This window comes from Tenrec ecaudatus, chromosome 2 (genome assembly GCF_050624435.1).
Source record: "Tenrec ecaudatus isolate mTenEca1 chromosome 2, mTenEca1.hap1, whole genome shotgun sequence".
Classification (NCBI taxonomy): Eukaryota; Metazoa; Chordata; class Mammalia; order Afrosoricida; family Tenrecidae; genus Tenrec; species Tenrec ecaudatus.
The window spans coordinates 59,006,389-59,024,327 of NC_134531.1; the positions used below are offsets into that span (position 1 = coordinate 59,006,389).

The 17,939-nt window shown below is 39.6% G+C and overlaps 1 protein-coding gene across 2 annotated transcripts in view; it reads left to right on the forward strand.

The window, feature by feature from the left end:
• The window catches only part of KIF2A (kinesin family member 2A), a 70,222-nt gene that overhangs the window by 17,416 nt on the left and 34,867 nt on the right, over positions 1-17,939 (forward strand). For both annotated transcript variants that reach the window (XM_075541072.1, XM_075541073.1), the window contains exons 2-4: positions 12,349-12,443; positions 12,909-13,028; positions 15,889-15,943. In XM_075541072.1, the coding sequence (XP_075397187.1) occupies positions 12,349-12,443; positions 12,909-13,028; positions 15,889-15,943 (270 nt within the window). The remainder of the gene's footprint in view (positions 1-12,348; positions 12,444-12,908; positions 13,029-15,888; positions 15,944-17,939) is intronic.

Below are 17,939 nucleotides of genomic sequence, written 5' to 3' on the forward strand. Positions count from 1 at the left end.
GTATGCACATGTACACACACACTCATGTTCTCTGCCATTTTCCTACCCTCTCCTATAGCCGCCACCCAGGACTCCCATCAGGAGACAGCCACTATCAACAGTTCCTATAAAGAGTTTTTATCTTGATTTTTTTTTTTCATTTTCAAGCAAATATATGTTTGTATATACATACGTAATATGTAAATTTAGGCTTTTTCCCCATTCAGATGGTAAATTGTATTCTTGTTGGGTCGTTCCCACACCCCTCCCACTTACCCAGTAACTGTCTTGGAGGCCCTATTTTTTAGTCTGAATTTTCTCATTTCTTCAAAGCTATACTTTATAACTGCACAAATGCACAAATTATTTAGCTAGTCTTTTATTGATAAATAGATTATACTTGATCTGTTACTTCTTACATCCTATACTGGACTGAATAACCTAGAACCTTTTTCATTTTATCTTATATTTGTACTTAAATTCAGAGCACTGGGATTGCAGAAGGTTGTGGATGACACTGAAAGCCCAAAATCCACTTGCAGAGGTCCTGTGCAAATTAAGACCCCCTTGGCCATTATCGAGGAATGTGAACAGTCTTGTCCTCAGACTGCATTGGAAATGGAAACGAGGTCCTTGAAAAGATGGATTAACACAGTGGTTGCAACAATGGGCTCAAACGTAAGAGTAGTTGTGGGTATGGTATAGATAGAAATAGTCAGTGTTTCATTTTGTTGTAAACAGAACCTACTAGATGACACCTACGAACAACAACTGACATAGCCACCCCAGAGAGGGACAGTCTCCCTTACAGGCTTTTCTTTGGTCAGAAAACTGTGGACCAATTCTCTAAGTTCTTCTGTGTAATGTACTGTATTAGACCAGGTTCACTACAGAAACAAATCCACGGACTACTTGTGTAAGAGAGAGCTTTATATCAAAGAGTAATTGTATATTAAGAAAACATCCCAGCCCAGTCGAAATCAAGTCCATAAGTCTGGAATTAGCCCACATGTCTGATAACAGTCTATAAATTCTTCAGACTCACGTAACACTTGCAATGATGCTGAATTCAAGAATATCACAGGCCAGTGATAGTGAAAGCAGCTCAGTACTGGCATGGGGCTCCGCATGACTCCTCCACCTCCAGGGCTCTGACTGCCATCAGCATGGCTCCGTGTGGCTTATCATCAGGAAGCAGAGAGAGAGAGAGTATGGTCTTCTTTCCAGGAGAAAAAGAGGAGGTTCCCAGAATCTTCCTGGTGGGTGTTACCTTGTGACCTGATTGACAGGTAAAACTCCACCTCTTCACTTAAGTTGACAGATTATATAACTGCTATATATACATAACCCAATCATGGTTCTCTTCCCAATTCTTGCATCCCATCTATAACTGATGTATTGATCCACCACCAATAATGTTTTTGTGAATGTTTCCTTTGGCTTCCCATGCCCTTTTTAAAAACGTGACATCCCTGCAAACCCCAGGATGCCATTATGACCTCGTGCTAATAGTCTCCTTAATCCATTGATAAATCATTTGTCTTGTCTTTGCTCTGTTTGTGACAATAAATGTTTTCCTTAAATTATATTTGAAATTGTAATCTCATGTAACCTAAAACAATATTTACAGGAATGTGTGTGAGAAAAAATCTAAAATTATAATTACTTGTATATCTGTAATTTTGATAAATTTTCCGATTTTGCCTTCCATAAAGAATGTACAAATATACTTTCTAAGCTATATGTGAGAGTTCCAATTTCTCTACATACTTTTCAAAATCTGTATTTTCTCTTACTAAAAGTATTCTGTTGTCATTGTTAAGGATTAGCTGCTTGATTCCTATCCATGTTGACCCTATAAGACAGAGTAGATCTGCCCCCACAAGATTTTCTAAGCTGTAATTTTCCCCAGGAACAGATTTCCAGGTATTTTCTCATCAGGTATGTTTAATGGATTCAAACTGCCATCTTTTGAGTTAGCAGCAGAATGCTTAACCATTATGCCATCAGGGCTCTGGTAACCTTTTTAGTGGGTATGAGATGTTTCTCATTGAAGGTTTCATTTGTATTTAATTAACAAAGAATGCTGTTTGTCCACAACCAGTCCCCATGAAAGCAGCAGTCAAGAAATTACATGATATGTTGCAAATTTGCTGTGTGTCTTTTTTGTTGTTGTTTTGGGTTTTTTTATTTTTTAATCTTTAAAATCCTTTTATTGGAGACTCATCTAACTCTTATCACAATCCATACGTGCATCCATTGTATCAAGCACATTTGTACATTTGTTGCCATCATCACTTTCAAAACATTTTCTACTTGAGCTCTTTTTTTCCCCTCCCTCATGAATGCTTGGTGATGTATAAATTATTATTATTTTGTCATGTTTTGTACTGTCTGATGTCTCCCTTCACCCACTTTTCTGTTGTCAGCCCCCCCAGGGAGGAGGTCAAATGTAGATCCTTGTAATTGGTTCCCCCTCTTCACCCCCATCCCTCTACCATCCCAGTATCGCCATTCACACCATTGGTCCTGAAGGGATCATCCACCCTGGATTCCCTGTGTTTCCAGTTCCTATCTGTACCAGTGTACATCCTCTGGTCTAGATGGATTTGTAAGGTAGGATTGGGGTCATGATATTGGGGGGAAGAAGGATTAAAGAACTAGAAGAAAGTTGTATGTTTCATCGGTGCTGTACTGCATCCTGACTGGCTCGTCTCCTCCCCATGACCTTTCTGTAAGGGGATGTCCAGTTGCCTACAGATGGACTTTAGGTCTCCACTCTGCACTCCCGTTCATGCACAATGATAGGGTTCTTTTGTTCTTTGATGCCTGATACCTGATCGCTTCAACACCGTGTGATCACACAGGCTAGTGTGCTTCCTCCATGTGGGCTTTGTTACTTCTGAGCTAGATGGCCGCTTGTTTATCTTCAAGCCTTTAAGACCCCAGACGCTATATCTTTTGATAGCCCCGCACCATCAGCTTTTTTCACATTTTCTTATGCTCCCACTTTGTCTTCAGCGATTGTGTAGGAAAGGTGAGCATCATGGAATGCCGGTTTAATAGAACAAGGGTTTTACATTAAGGGAGTACTTGAGTAGAGGCCCAATGTCCATCTGCTACCTTAATACTAAACCTATAAATATATGCACATAGATCTATTTCCCCATCCTCATATATAAATATATTTACATATGGGCATACCTGTATCTAAACTTCTATAATGCCCTTTGCCTCTAGTTCTTTCCTCTATGTCCTTTTACTTTCCTCTTGTCCCACTATCATGCTCAGCCTTCATTTGGGTTTCTGTAATTCCTCTCAGTTACATTACCCTTGATCAAGCCCTACCAGGCCTCCTACACCCTCCTTGCCATCAATTTTAGATCACTTGTTCCCTTGCCCATGTGTTTGTTAACACCCACTTCCTTTCCCCTACCTCCCCTTCTCCCATGTACCCCTGGAAACCATTGTTTTCTCCCCCAGATTGTTTATCCCACCTATCTTATGTAGATAGACCATGCAGATCTTTTGTAAATGTCAGAAAGCAAATAAACCACTACTTGGAGATACAGGTGTGCCTGACCCAAAAATCTCTCCATCCTTGCCTCTAAGGCAGTGATTCGCAATCTTCCTAAAGGCCACAACTCCTTAATACAGTTCCTCTTGTTGTGATAACACCCCCCCCCCACACACACACACAATAAAATTACTTTCGTTGCTACCTTTTTTTAAAACATTTTATTAGGGGCTCATACAACTCTTATCACAATCCACACATATACATACATCAATTGTATAAAGTACATCCCTACATTCTTTGCCCTAATCACTCTCAAAGCATTTGCTCTCCACTTAAGCCCTCCGCATCAGGTCCTCTTTTGTTTTTTTCCCCTCCCTCCTTTACTTGCTTTTCTTTCTTTTTTTTTTAAACGTTTTATTAGGGGCTCATACAACTCTTATCACAGTCCATACATATACATACATCAATTGTATAAAGCACATCTGTACATTCTTTGCCCTAATCATTTTCTTTTCTTTTTTTTTTCCCTTTTTTTTTTAAATTTTATTAGGGACTCATACAACTCTTATCACAGTTCATACATTCCCCGCCCCAATCATTCTCAAAGCATTTGCTCTCCACTTAAGCCCTTTGCATCAGGTCCTCTTTTTTTTTTCCCTCCCTCCCCGCTACCCCCTCCCTCATGTGCCCTTTGTAATTTATACATCGTTATTTTGTCATATCTTGCTCTATCCGGAGTCTCCCTTCCCCCTCTTCTCTGCCGTCCCTCTCCCAGGGAGGAGGTCACATGTGGATCCCTGTAATCAGTTCCCCCTTTCCAACCCACTCACCCTACACTCTCCCAGCATCGCCCCTCACACCCTTGGTCCTGAAGGTATCATCCACCCTGGATTCCCTGTGCCTCCAGCCCTCATAGGTACCAGTGTACAAGCTCTGCCCTATCCAGCCCTGCAAGGTAGAATTCGGATCATGGTAGTTGGGGGGAGGAAGCATCCAGGATCTGGGGGAAAGCTGTGCTCTTCGTCGGTACTACCTTGCACCCTGACTGACCCATCGCCTCTCCTAAACCCCTCTATGAGGGGATCTCCAGTGGCCGACACTTGGGTCTTGGGTCTCCACTGTGCACTTCCCCCTTCATTCAATGTGGTGTGTATGTGTATATATATATATATATATATATATATATATATATATATATATATATATATATATATATACACACACACACACACATACTCTTTTTTTTTTTTTGCATGATGCCTTATACCTGGTCCCTTTGGCACCTCGTGATCGCACTGGCTGGTGTGCTTCTTCCATGTGGGCTTTTTTGCTTCTGAGCTAGATGGCCGCTTGTTTATCTTCAAGCCTTTAAGACCCCAGACACTATCTCTTTTGATAGCCGGGCACCATCCGCTTTCTTCGCCACATTTGCTTATGCACCCATTTGTCTTCAGCGATCCTATCATGGAGGTGTGCAGCCAATGATATGATGATTTTTTTGTTCTTTGAGGCCTGATAACTGATCCCTTTGGGATCACTCGCTCACTCAGGCTGGTGTGTTCTTCCATGTGGGCTTTGTTGCTTCTGAGCTAAATGGCCGCTTGTTTATCTTCAAGCCTTTAAGACCCCAGTCACTATCTCTTTTGATAGCCGGGCACCATCAGCTTTCTTCACCACATTTACTTGTTCACGCACTTTGGCTTCAGCAGTTGTGTCGGGAGAGTGAGCATCATAGAGTACCAATTTAATAAATGAAAGTATTCATGCATTGAGGGAGTGCTTTAGTAGAGGCCCAAGGTCCTTCAGCCACCTTAATATTAAACCTATAAATGTAGACAATTAGATCTATTTCCCCATCCTCATATATATGTTTGCATGTACACGTCTTTGTCTAGACCTCCATAAATGCCCCTTGACTCCCAGCTCCTTCCTCCCTCTCCCTTGACTTTGCTCCTGCCCCACCACCATGCTCCGTCCCCACCTTGGCTACAGCTATACCTCTTCTCTATGCAACCATACCCTTGATCGTTCCCCATCAGGCCTGTCACTCCCCCCTCACTACCATTTTGGGTCCCATGTTGTTCCCTTGTCCCTGTGTTTATTAACACCACTTCCTTACCCTCTTCCCCCTCCCCCACTCGGATCTGTCTGTCCCCCCCCCCCCCCCCCCGAACTGTCTGTCCTATTGTTTTTCCTCCAGATAGTTCATCCAGCTGTCCTATTCAGACAGACCTGTGGAGACACTAACATGCATGAAAACAAGACAGAGGAAAACAAAGCAACAGTATACAACCAGACAATAAAACAACAAAAACAAACCACTGACAGAGAACAAAACAAAACACTTCACAAAAGAAAGGCTTGTAGTTCGTTCAAGGATCGTTTGCTGGCCCTTAGGAGGGTTTTCCAGTCCAGTCTGTTGGGGCACCACGCCCTGGCCCCAAAGTCCCACTTTCAGCATTCCCTGGGGACCTTGCCACTCCATTCCCTTGCAGTTCCACTGCACTCCCCCAGTGCTTTGCCTTGGTGTGGTGGGATCAGGTCAGGTGCAATTCCCACACTGTGTCTCCAGTGCTGTCCCCTGTATCGCCCTTAGTCACTGATTGGCATCATGTCTCATAGTGGGGCCAGCCATGTTGTTCTCTCTGTGGACTGGCTGCTCTACTCAGGAACATCATCCTCACGGCCTCGTGGGCCAGCCTGTGTTCCACTGTCTCCTCCTGCCCCTTCATCTGCTCCCGTGTGCTCTGATCAGATATGTCCATCTCCCGGAGCTGCAGAATCAATGTCATCCTTTGAAACAAATTCTTGTTGGGGAAGGGGCAGGAATCCACTTAATTTTTGGTGCTGGGCCCTACTCCACGCCGGGATATTGCATTCACACCTTGCGGCACTGGGTTGAAGTCTGGTCCCACTTTCCCTGTGGAGATATAAACAATACCCTCCCCTGGGGTGGATTAGTGCCCCATGCCCCCACTTCCCTTTTCTTCCTTATATTCATCCTTTTATTTTCCTTTCCCCACCTCCTCCACTGTTGTCTACCATGTGCATCCCTGATTTTGATCTGGTCTCTGCCATACTACACAATCTTCACCCCAGAAATGTTTGTATACAGTAGCTTTTTCCCCTATGCCACTTTTGCATTAAAAAAATTTTTTTTTAATTAAAAAAAATTTTTTAATACTTACCTCAGCGGGCTCGTGTTGTACTTGTCCTTTTGTGCCTGACTTACTTCGCTTTCGTTGCTACTTCTTAACTGTAATTCTGCTACTGTTAGGAATCAGGCCACCCCTGTGAAAGGGTTGTTCGACACACACACCCAAAGGGGTCACGACCCATAAGTTGAGAACCGCTGCTCTAAGGAGTATTCTAGCTGTATTCCAAATCAGACCTGTTTATCTTCTTGATAGTCCATAGTACTTTCAGAAATCTTAACCAGCAGCACCATAGCTTTAAAACATCAATTCTTCTTCAGTCTTCTTGATTCAGTGTCCGACTTTGACATGCATATGAGGCAATTGAAAATACCATGACTTGGGTCAGGTCCACCTTAGTCCTCAAAGTAACCTCCTTGCTTTTGAGCATTTTAAAGTGGTCCTGTGCAGCAGATTTATCCTGTGTAATGTATCTTTTGAGCTCTTGACTGTTACTTCCATGAGAATTACTTGTGGATCCAAGTGAGAAAAAATCCTTGACAACTTTGATCTTTCCTCCATTTATCATAGTGTTATCTATTGGTCCAGTTGGTGGGGATTTTCGTTTTCTTTACATTGAGTTGTAATGCATATTGAAGGCTGCAATATGTGATCTTCATCAGCAAGTGTTTCAATTCCTCCTCACTTTAAGCAAACAAGATTGTGTCATCTGCCTATCTCAGGATGCTAGTAACCTTCATCCAGTCCTGATGCTGCATCCTTCTACATATAATTCAGCTTCCCTGATTATGAGCTCAGCATATAGATAAAAATAATTTTATGGTTAGGGGGTCAGCATGACATGAGGAACTATTTAAAAGCGTGGTGATATTAGGAAGGTTGAGACCCACTGCCTTAAGCACAAAGATGAGATGCCAAGGAAGGCAGAGGCTGGATTAATGGTAATGATGATGTTGACACATTGTGAAAAATGTAACCAGTATTATTGGAACAAATTGCATTAAAAGTGTTAAATGGGAACCTAATTTGCTATGAACTTGCACCTAAAACACAACTTTTTTAAGGGAATGGGCATACCAAAGAACTATATACAGACCTGTAATGTTTATCTAAATTTCCCCTCACTTTCAAATAATTGAACCAGTTATCCCTACTCACCAGAAATTCTTGATCACAGTAATCTCACTTGATGCTTGTGCAGCTTTTAAATCATTAAAAAGACTTCAAGTCTTAATTATATCACTTGTTCTGACTTATGTAGACATTCTTAAAAATAGGAATGTATCATGTTCATAACCTGGGGACACTTGTTATTTAAATTTATAGGTGCATAATCTGGGCTTTTATTATAGATATGTACACATGAAAAACCAATGTCTACTAGACTTTCAAAGTACATATTGTAGATTTAGTTAAGTGTTTATGAAACACTAATTTTTGCTACATTTTAAAATTTAGTAAACTTTAAACCAGATTTTAGCATAGTTATCTGTTTAAAGGATTTTTGGGGGAAATATATACTTTAGTATATATCAACCCTATGACTGGTATAATTAGAAATAGAAAACATGAAGTTTATAATCCTAGGTGTGTCAGAAACAGCTATAATCTTTTAAAATCATCGGGTATGGAAGGAATTGATCATTATTTTTTCATATTGTTCCTAATGTTCTCTAACTGAATTTTTTAATAGAATACACATATTTTTTAGCATTCTTAATGTTCCAACATTCAGATACTTACAATGGACTTTTAGGATTCTTGGCTGATTTATTTTGGCTCATGTTGCTTGCATTTGAAACTTAATTATACTTTACATGCTAGACAAGGTTTATACCAGCCTAATTGGTTGCTGGAATTTCTTAGCCTCAACAGCTGCTGTGGATTCAGCTGTAAGCTAGAAAACATATAATAAGGTCCCTTTTTCAGAGACCAAAAGGCAATTGTCAGCATATAACAGTTTTGACAGCTTTTTCAAATAGAATATTTCAGTGACAAGGAGAAATCATAAGTATATGAAGGCGTACCACACCACATCCCCAACCCCCCCAAAAAAGACCTGGAATTTTTTCCAAAGCGGTGTATATATTTTTTTTTAACAAAACAACCATATCACCTTCAAAATACTCTCCATTACACGTAATAACATTTGTTAAATCTGCGATTCCATGCTTGGAAATATTTTTTAAACTCATCTGTTTGGATGGGTGACAGCACCTCCCTCCCTCATTGTTTTCTTCACCTCACCTACTTCATCAAATTGCTGTCCTTTCATGCCCCTCTTCATTCGCACAAACAAAAAGAAGTCACACAAAGTGAGGTCAGGTGAGGAAGGTATGTAGGGGAAGGAAGTCATGCTGGGTTTTGTTTTTGTTTTTTTTGTTGTTGTTTTTTGCCAAAACCTGGCACATTGAGATGACTTTTTGAGCAGGTGCATTGTCATGGTGGCAAAGCCAGTCCTCCCTGCACTGTTACACTAACTTTTCAGAACCTCTAAATAGAAAGCTTGATTAACAGTCTGACCTGGTAGAACCAACTCCAAATGCACTACAAGTTGACATTTTGGTCCTTTTGGTTAGTTGATAGATGTCCAGAGAGGTTTGTCATCAATCGACATTTCACCTTTTTTGAAACAAGAAAACCACTTGCACACTTGAGTTTTTTCCCATAGCGCTGTCCTTGTAAACTGTGTTCAACATCACAGCAGTTTCTGCTGCATTCCTCCCCCACCCCCCAAGCAGGAAACAAACTTTAACACCTGAATGCTGTTCTCCTAAATCGACCACCACAAACAAACGAGGTTTGAGCGAAACTGCTTTTATGAAAAAATTCAATGTGCCCTCAGGGAACCTTCCTAGGCAATACCACTGGGTGCACTCAGAGTGAGTTGCTTCATGCTTGCCTAACGGGGAAAATGTGTTTCTATAACATGAATGTTCTGCCAAGCAAAATTCCATGGGGGGGGGGGGGAATTACCCACTCCATTATCTGCAGGGACCAGTCCCTGAAGAAAGACATCATGCTTGGTAAAATAAAAGGGTGTTGTTTTATTCTGTTATACATAGGGTTACTGTGAGTCTGAACCAATTCACTGTATAGTCTAGTCAGAATCCACTTGAGAGCAACAGGTTTGGTTTTTTGGATTTAAAGTTTTGGAAGCAGATCACCGGGGCCGTCTTATGATGCTCCTGTAAGTGGGCTCTCACCAACAACCCTGTGGTTAGTAGTGGAGTACAATTTGTACCACCCAGGTTACCACATTTAAATTTAAATTCCTCAAAAAATACCATGTTGTGTGCCATTGAGTCAGTTCTTACTCATAGTCACCCAGTGGGATGGAATAGAGCTGCCCTGTAGAGTTTCCTTTAGGGGAGCGGATCACCTGATCTTTTTTCCTACATAGTGGCAGGTGGGTTCAAAACGCCAAACTTTCTGTTAGTAGCTAGCATTTAGCTATGGGGGGTGAGGGTGGATCATGGAGTAGAGACCCAATGCCCATCTGTGGACAATTGGACATCCCCTCAAAGAGGGGTCAGGGAAGAGATGAGTCAGCAGGATGCAGTATAGCACCCCTGAAGCCCACAACTTTCCTCTAATTCTTTGGTCCTTCCTTCACCCCACTATCATGACCTCAATTCTACCTTACAAATCTGATTAGACCTGAGCATGCACACTGCTACAGATAAAAGCCCACAACACAAGGAATCCAGGATAGATAAAACGCCCCCTCAGAGCCAACAAGGAGAGTAAAGATACCTGGAATGGGGGAGGAGAAATGGGGAACCAATCACAAGGATCAACCTAGAACCCCCTCTCAGTGGAATGAATAACAGAAAAGTGGGTGAGGGGCGACGGAGGACGATGTAAGATATGGAAAAACTATATAACTTATCAAGGGTTCGTTAGGAAGGGTGGGTGGGGGGGAGGGGAAAGAAATGGGGAGCTGATATCAGGGTCTCAAGTGGAAAGAGAATGCTTTGAAAATTATGACAGCATATGTGCAAATCACTGGATGAATGTATGGATTGTGCTAAGAGATGTAAGAGCCCCCAATACAAGTTGTTTTTTTTAAATCCCACAAAAGAAATGAAAGACAAGCTGCACCTGGAGAAAATATTTGCAGCACATACATATACCAAGAAGAATGAGACATTTTTCTACTGAAAAATATTAAGAAAAAGACAAACATTCGAAAGGCATTTATTTCATGGAAGAGAAAGCCCATTTTTGACAAAACATACCCTTGTGAAATTAATTTGAACCACAGTGTTACACTATTAAACCTGACGAATTTAAAAGTTAATTTTTAAAATTATAATAAAACCCCATTTTACTAGTTCGAATCATATACCAAGCACCTATCAATGAAAGGATTAAAGAATGAAACAAATAGGGACAAATATATTAAAGATTTCTCCCCCACAATGACAAGGTCATGATTATTTCGTGACAGAAATGACAGGCAAATTTTAAGTCATGACAATTCTATGGGCAGAACAGTGAGATACTTGATATTAAGTCTCAGTTAATAAGGCAAAAAGAATGGATGGCGTTAAGACTATAGGAGATACAAAGTTATAACCCAGAAACGAATCAGGGTGGGAAACCTCTTACCTATAATTTGGGAAAATCTTCCCATAAGACCTTCCAAACACCATCCAATGTCTCAAGTCGGTTTACAGAAAATTCCTGTATGCCATCTTGATTAATATCTTGATTAAACCATAGGTGGGGGGGGTGGGTTAACCTTAAAGGTATATTGGGAAAAGCCAAGCTTAAGAAAAAGCATTTGTTAAAGACATATCTTAGGAAAAATAACTAGTTACCTGAGTAGCTGGCAAAAAGCTAGCACTTATGACTTTGTTTAACATCAATCTTTTAATTTATCATTACTGGAATTTCATCTTCATTTCTTCTTGGTGAGTAAGTAAAGTGGTTGTATTAGAGATAAGCCAACACTTTTTTTCTTGATCTGACCTGCTTCAGCTGATCAACTGCTGTTAGCTCAAATTGTAACTTGAGTGGTGTAAGTCTCTGGGTATGTTGTCAACATTTGAACCAAGGCTTCAAAGTGACTGCTGGTGCTGGGTCTTCACTGCCTTATCCATTTCGGTATCATTCTCCCTAGACTGCCTTGATCGGTTAGAGTCCCTATGAAATTGTGACTGGTAGCCCTCATTGTGTCCCACTTGTCTACCTTTTGTCTCACAGTTTGGTTGACAGTGCACTCTTCCCCGTTCCCCTGTTTACGTAGATTAGAATGGTGGTGTGGGTGCTGAACAGTAGGAATGTTGGGTTTACCTTGGGGAGCATCACATGCTTTTCCAGCTCACATTCTTGTGGCAATTCTGTTGGCATTTAGCGATTTCTCTATATATAAACTGCTCTTCAATGAGCCCATCCTCCTTAAGAAATGTCACCAATAGCTGCCTCTCACTTACTATTTATTGCCTTTATTAACCATGACTTTGCAGCCAGCAAATCAGACGTAAAGATGTCTGGTAGACTACCAGGTTTGTAGCAACCTCGTGTCTGACCTTGTGGACAAAGTTCATTCCCTTGTCCCTGAGTCTATGAAAATCACTGCAAGGAAAGTAGTATTTTTTTTTTTAATTAAAGTTAACAGATTTTTATGTCAATGTTTAGGAATACCATATTTGTGACATTTTTTAATGAATTTAATTATATACTCAGGCCGAATACATCAAGCAATGGTAACATCTTTAAATGAAGATAATGAAAGTGTAACTGTGGAGTGGATAGAAAATGGAGATACAAAAGGCAAAGAGGTATGAGTCACTGAGTGTATTTATAGTTCTTCAACAAAGATCCCGAATATGGAACCAGAAAAGTATTTAATTTTATAAGTAGTGCATACATAATCTATGATTCCTTGAAAATAATTTCAAATGATTATTTTTCACTCAAAGATTCTTACTATGTATCTTAATGAGGTTGAATATGTCAGTTATTTAAATGAGTTTTCTTTAAAAACAAGCCATACAATTCTAAACTTGCTATGACAGTTAATTTTGTGATCTTACTGATCGTCGTATTGTTAGCAGTTAACACAATCAAAACAGCAGAAAGGTCATTTTAATACATTAAGTGTATGTAGATTATAATTCTAGGTAGTGTCATCATTAGGCTGATATTTAAGAAGAGTTACTTTGTACAAATTTATTTGGAAGGAAAGAGATTATAAAAGTAAAGTGGAAATATATGAATATGTTTGTTTTTTTTTAAAAAAACAGATTGACCTGGAGAGCATCTTTTCACTTAATCCTGACCTGGTACCTGATGAGGAAATTGAACCCAGTCCAGAAACACCTCCACCTCCAGCATCTTCAGCCAAAGTAAACAAAATTGTAAAGGTTAGTGATGAAAATTAAAGTAAGTTTATGTGCATGTTGTTTGGTTTAGAGTTGTTAGGCTGTGAGCTAGATCCACTAACTACTCAGTTTTATAAACCAGGTATATTAACATAAGGCAAACTTTCCATTCAAATTACATATTTTGACAATCTCTGCTTAAAGGTCATTAGTTATTGGCTGCCATTGAGCTGGTTCCAACTCCTGTTAATGAAAATGTAGCAAATGAACTGTTGCCTCACAGGGTTTTCTTGGCTCTGGTCATTACAGGAGAGGATTGTCAGTTATGATACCACCAACCTTTCAGTTAGCAACCAGGAACTTAATGATTATACCGTCAAGAGATCTTTATAGGTCATTGTTACTGTTTCTCTGCTACCAAGTTGATTCTTAGAGGACAGAGTAGAATTGTCTAATTCTACAGTTTTCTAGACTGTAACCTTTACAGAAGCTGCCACATCTTCCTCTAAGCAGCTGGTGGATTTGAATCCCTGACCTTTCTAGTTAGCAACCAAGTGCTTAGCAAATGTACCCACTAGGTCTCCTTTAGTTGTCATTTATAAATGGCTTGTTTTTCTTAGGAATTTGCAGAAGTTTTTGAGGATTTTTTTTTAAATCATGTGCCTTTGAGGATCTTTATAGTTTATCACTCTTAGTATGAGAGCACTTCATAAAGCTTGTGGGAAATTTTTATTTTAACCATTTTTAATGAATTTATTAAGTCCTCATATATCATCAGCAACCTTTCCTGTGGATTGGAATCCCTGGAGACTTGTTTAAAAATTCTAATTCTGAGGCCCCACCCCAGAGACTCAATTTTATCTAAAGGAGGCTTTAGCTACAATATCCTTTTAAAACACACTTCCTAACTGGACCTGGAATAAAGAAAACTAGACAGTTTATTCCTTTGAATTCTGATATTAGTGAAGAACATTGAGTAGACCATGAATTACCAGAAGAACGGGCCATCTTTCTTGGGATACTTACAGCCAGAACGCTGCTAAAAGGATGATAAGACTTTGTCTCATATATTTTGGACATGTTGTCAAGAGAAACCAGTCCCTGGAGAAACTGGCTACAACAGTGAGCTCTACCATAACAACAGTTATGCAGATGGCAGAGGAACTGAGCATTGTTTCATTCTGTTGTACAGAGTAATTCCTTCTATAGGGTCACCGTGAGTTGGAACCAACTTGATGGCACATTACAACAGTAACCAGAAGAACAAGCAAATCTGTCCCTTAGAAAGGAAATTGACAAAACTTTGTGTCACATACTTTGGACCTGTTGTTAGGAGAAATCAGTCCCTGGGGAAGAGCATCATGCTTGGTAAAGTAGAGGGTCAGTGGTGAAGACCTTCAATGAGATGGGTTGACAGTGGCTGAGACAGTGAATTCAAATGTAGGAATGATTGTCAGGGTGATGCAGGACCAGAGGTGGAACTGACTTAATGGTACCTAACAACATTGATTGGAATGTATGGTCAGAATTGAGAATTGTAGGTGTGCAGAAATCTGGGTAGATAAATAATAATAAGTAATACCATCAATAATTTGCTGCTTTGTGTAAGACATGACAAAATAATAATTTACAAATTATCAAGAGTGTGGGGGGTGTGGAAAAATGAGTTGATACCAGGGGCTCCAGTAGAAAGCAAATGTTTTCAGAATGATGAGGGCAACAAATGTGCTTGACATGATGTATGGATTGTGATGGGTTGTACCAGCCCCCAATAAAATGATTAAAAAATTATAATTTACTGCTCTAATCTATGTATGACATAGTGCCCATGACTTTGAAAAGCCTGTTAAACCTTGGGGGGGGAAGGGGAGACTCCTAGGAGCGATATTTCTTAGTATTGGTATTTTAGCGTAGCCATGCGTTCTGAACTGTCTAAAATGATTTATTAACTTCCCCCTGACATTCAAAGTTGAAATTTATTAACATGGTTTTGGCAAGATAGGGTGATTAAGATCACACACTACAGCACACGGGATGGGGAAGCACTGGCTAACCTTGGCACAAAAGCAGCACAGCAGGCCCGGGGAAAGGGTGGGAGACAGGAAGCTTCCAGCCTTTCTCTGACCCTCCCTGTCTCCTCATGGGGCCCAGACATCCAAGTGATTACCTACCTGACCTCTTCAGGGGGCAGGAAAGGGGAGGGGGCAGGGAGGAGGTCATCACCAAGATCTGGGGGATAGAGGTATGGGGAGCAAGACAACAGAGGATGAAAGGCGAGATGGTGGTCAACAGAATGTGGCTTCCCAACTTACCCCTCCTTAGGATCAGAGTTCAATAGTTTCACCTATGAAACAAATAATAGTAATAATGTCCTAAGAGGTTGTGAAAATGAGTGAATTTTAAAAAGAAAATGAGTGAGTTAATACATATACAGGAAGCGTGGGGTTTACTAAGTATTGGACTTCTGAAATATGAAAGATCCGTATTTCAAATCCACCAGCTACTCTCCAGGAGAAAGGCGAAGCAGTCTGACAGTCTTCTGTACATATTTACAGCCTCAGAAGCTATGGAGCAGTTCTACTCTCTCCCATAGGTCACTGTGAGCCGGAATGGACTCAATGGCAGTGGATTTAGTACTGAGGAAATACTTAACTAGTGTGGTACCTTGCTTATATTAACTCCTGAATATGTAAGTCTGGGATTCGGGGAAAAATATTATCTTATAAAGGATCTTGAATAACAACACTATCATTAGTGGTGAATCATTAGAAGATTGTAGTTTTTATTGTTTTGGGTTTTTTTTCCCCATTTAGTTTTTATTTATTGTATGTGTGTCTACTTCAGTTAAAGGGAAGCTGGTATATATGTATAGAAAGAAAAGGACATTTTTTTTCTTTTATAGAATCGACGCACTGTGGCTTCTATTAAGAATGACCCTCCCCCAAGAGATAATAGAGGTGAAGTAAACTTTTGACTTGTTAGTATGGCTACAACATGTTTAATGAAAAGAAAATCTTACCTTTACCTGTTAATTTTTTAAGCATTCCTTATTAATTTGAAAAGTGGTACCTGTGATATCCTAATACAATGTCAGTAATTTAAAAAACGTTAATGTATGTGATGAATTTGAAACACCATGAAATATACCAAAGCGTGTGTGTGTATGTGTGTGTCGTGCGCACACATTTTGTGAATTGTGTGAAGGTTTACAGACCAAATCCATTTTCCATTCAAGAGTGTATATATATTTTGTTTCATGTCATGTAATACCACTTAATTATTTATTTTTTTATCACTTAATTATTATAAATGTATTATAAAGCTGCTGATACTTATTAAACAGCCTGGTATTGGTATCATTTTGTTTATTGGTTTTGGTTGTGATGTTTTTTGTTTATGTTCTTTTGGTAATTTTGCATTTTGTTCTATATTTTTCTTCCACTCTATTCAGAACCTATTGTGAACCCTTTCAGAACAGTTAGAGTGGTAGCCAGGCACCATCTAGTTTTCAGAGTTTCAGGATCATTTGTTTCCATACATTTCCTATTTTCTTCGTTCGTCTATGCTCCAGACAGAAAGAGGCCAATAGTTGTACTTTAGAATGAGGCCTCTCACAAGCTTTCAGCACCCCAATTGCTGCTCACCAAAGTAAGATTTAGAACACTGTCTTTGTAAATTATGCCACTTGACCCTGAGAAATAGACAATTCTTGATCCATGTCTCATTTACCCAGTCATTTTGCAGTTTTGAGGTTACTGTTAGTCTCTGGAGTTGAACTGAAGCTGGACAGGTATAAGTTGTAATTAACTGCAGTTCCTTTATACCTGTTCAACCAGGAGATGTTAAACATAATTAATTCCTTTTCTTTTATTCAGTAAGTGCAGACGTGGCCTTTCTAATAATAAGAAGAAACATCAAAATATTCATGGGAAAGTTGAATGAAAAAATAATGAAATATTTTCCATGAACTTCTAAAGCCTTTTCAGTGTTTATATGTGTAAATGGTATTTTGTTTTTCAACATATCCTCCACCTAGGTCTATACCAATGGTTCTCAACCTTCCTAATCTCTACCCTTTAATATAGCTCCTCGTGTTGTCACGACCCCCAACCATAAAATTATTTTTGTTGCTGCTCCATACTGTAATTTTGTTACTGTTAGGAATCACGTGACTCCTGTGAAAGGGTCATTCGACCCCCACAGGGGTTGTGACCCACAGGTTGAGAACCGCTAGTCTATACACTTATCAAAGTGGAGTTTACATCTCTTTAACCTGGCCCTAAAATTTTGCTTGTGCTCTTTTATTTACATAACATTAAAATGACAGCTTTCCCCTCCTGAAAGCTCAAATCATAATTCCTTTAAGTACTCTTTGAGTTGTAGGGGAAAATGTAATATGAAGGACAAGATTAGGGCTATGGAACTGATGTGGTTAGCGTTCCCAACAAATTCTTACAGGATATTCTTTGCTGTCCTTGAAAGTTGCGCAGATGTTATTGTGATGGGAAAAATTCCTCAGCACAACTTTCTTTTTCCCCCCTCACCAATTCAGTTTTCTTAAAATTTCATGATACGCCTGTCTGTTTCAAGAAAAATATATGGCCACTTCCCCTTTCTAATCCCCAAACCTGGCCTCTCAACCTCGCGTCTAACTGGCTCAGCAGGACCCTTCAGAAGCTACTGTTTTGACAGGACTTTTTAATTTTTTTATTTTTAGTGAAGGTACCCTAAGGAGACTGAGGGAACTTTTCTGCAATCGTCTACTGATTGCAGAGATATGTTTAAATGCCTTTTGTTTGGAATAAATCTGTACATATGAACTTAATTTTTGTAGTTAGTATTAGTACTACCCAAATATGAGTTCTTTTCAATCTTCATCAAATTTAAGACTTAATTTTCTGATTTAAAAATGTATTATAAAGCTGATACTTATTAAACAGCCTGGTATTGGTA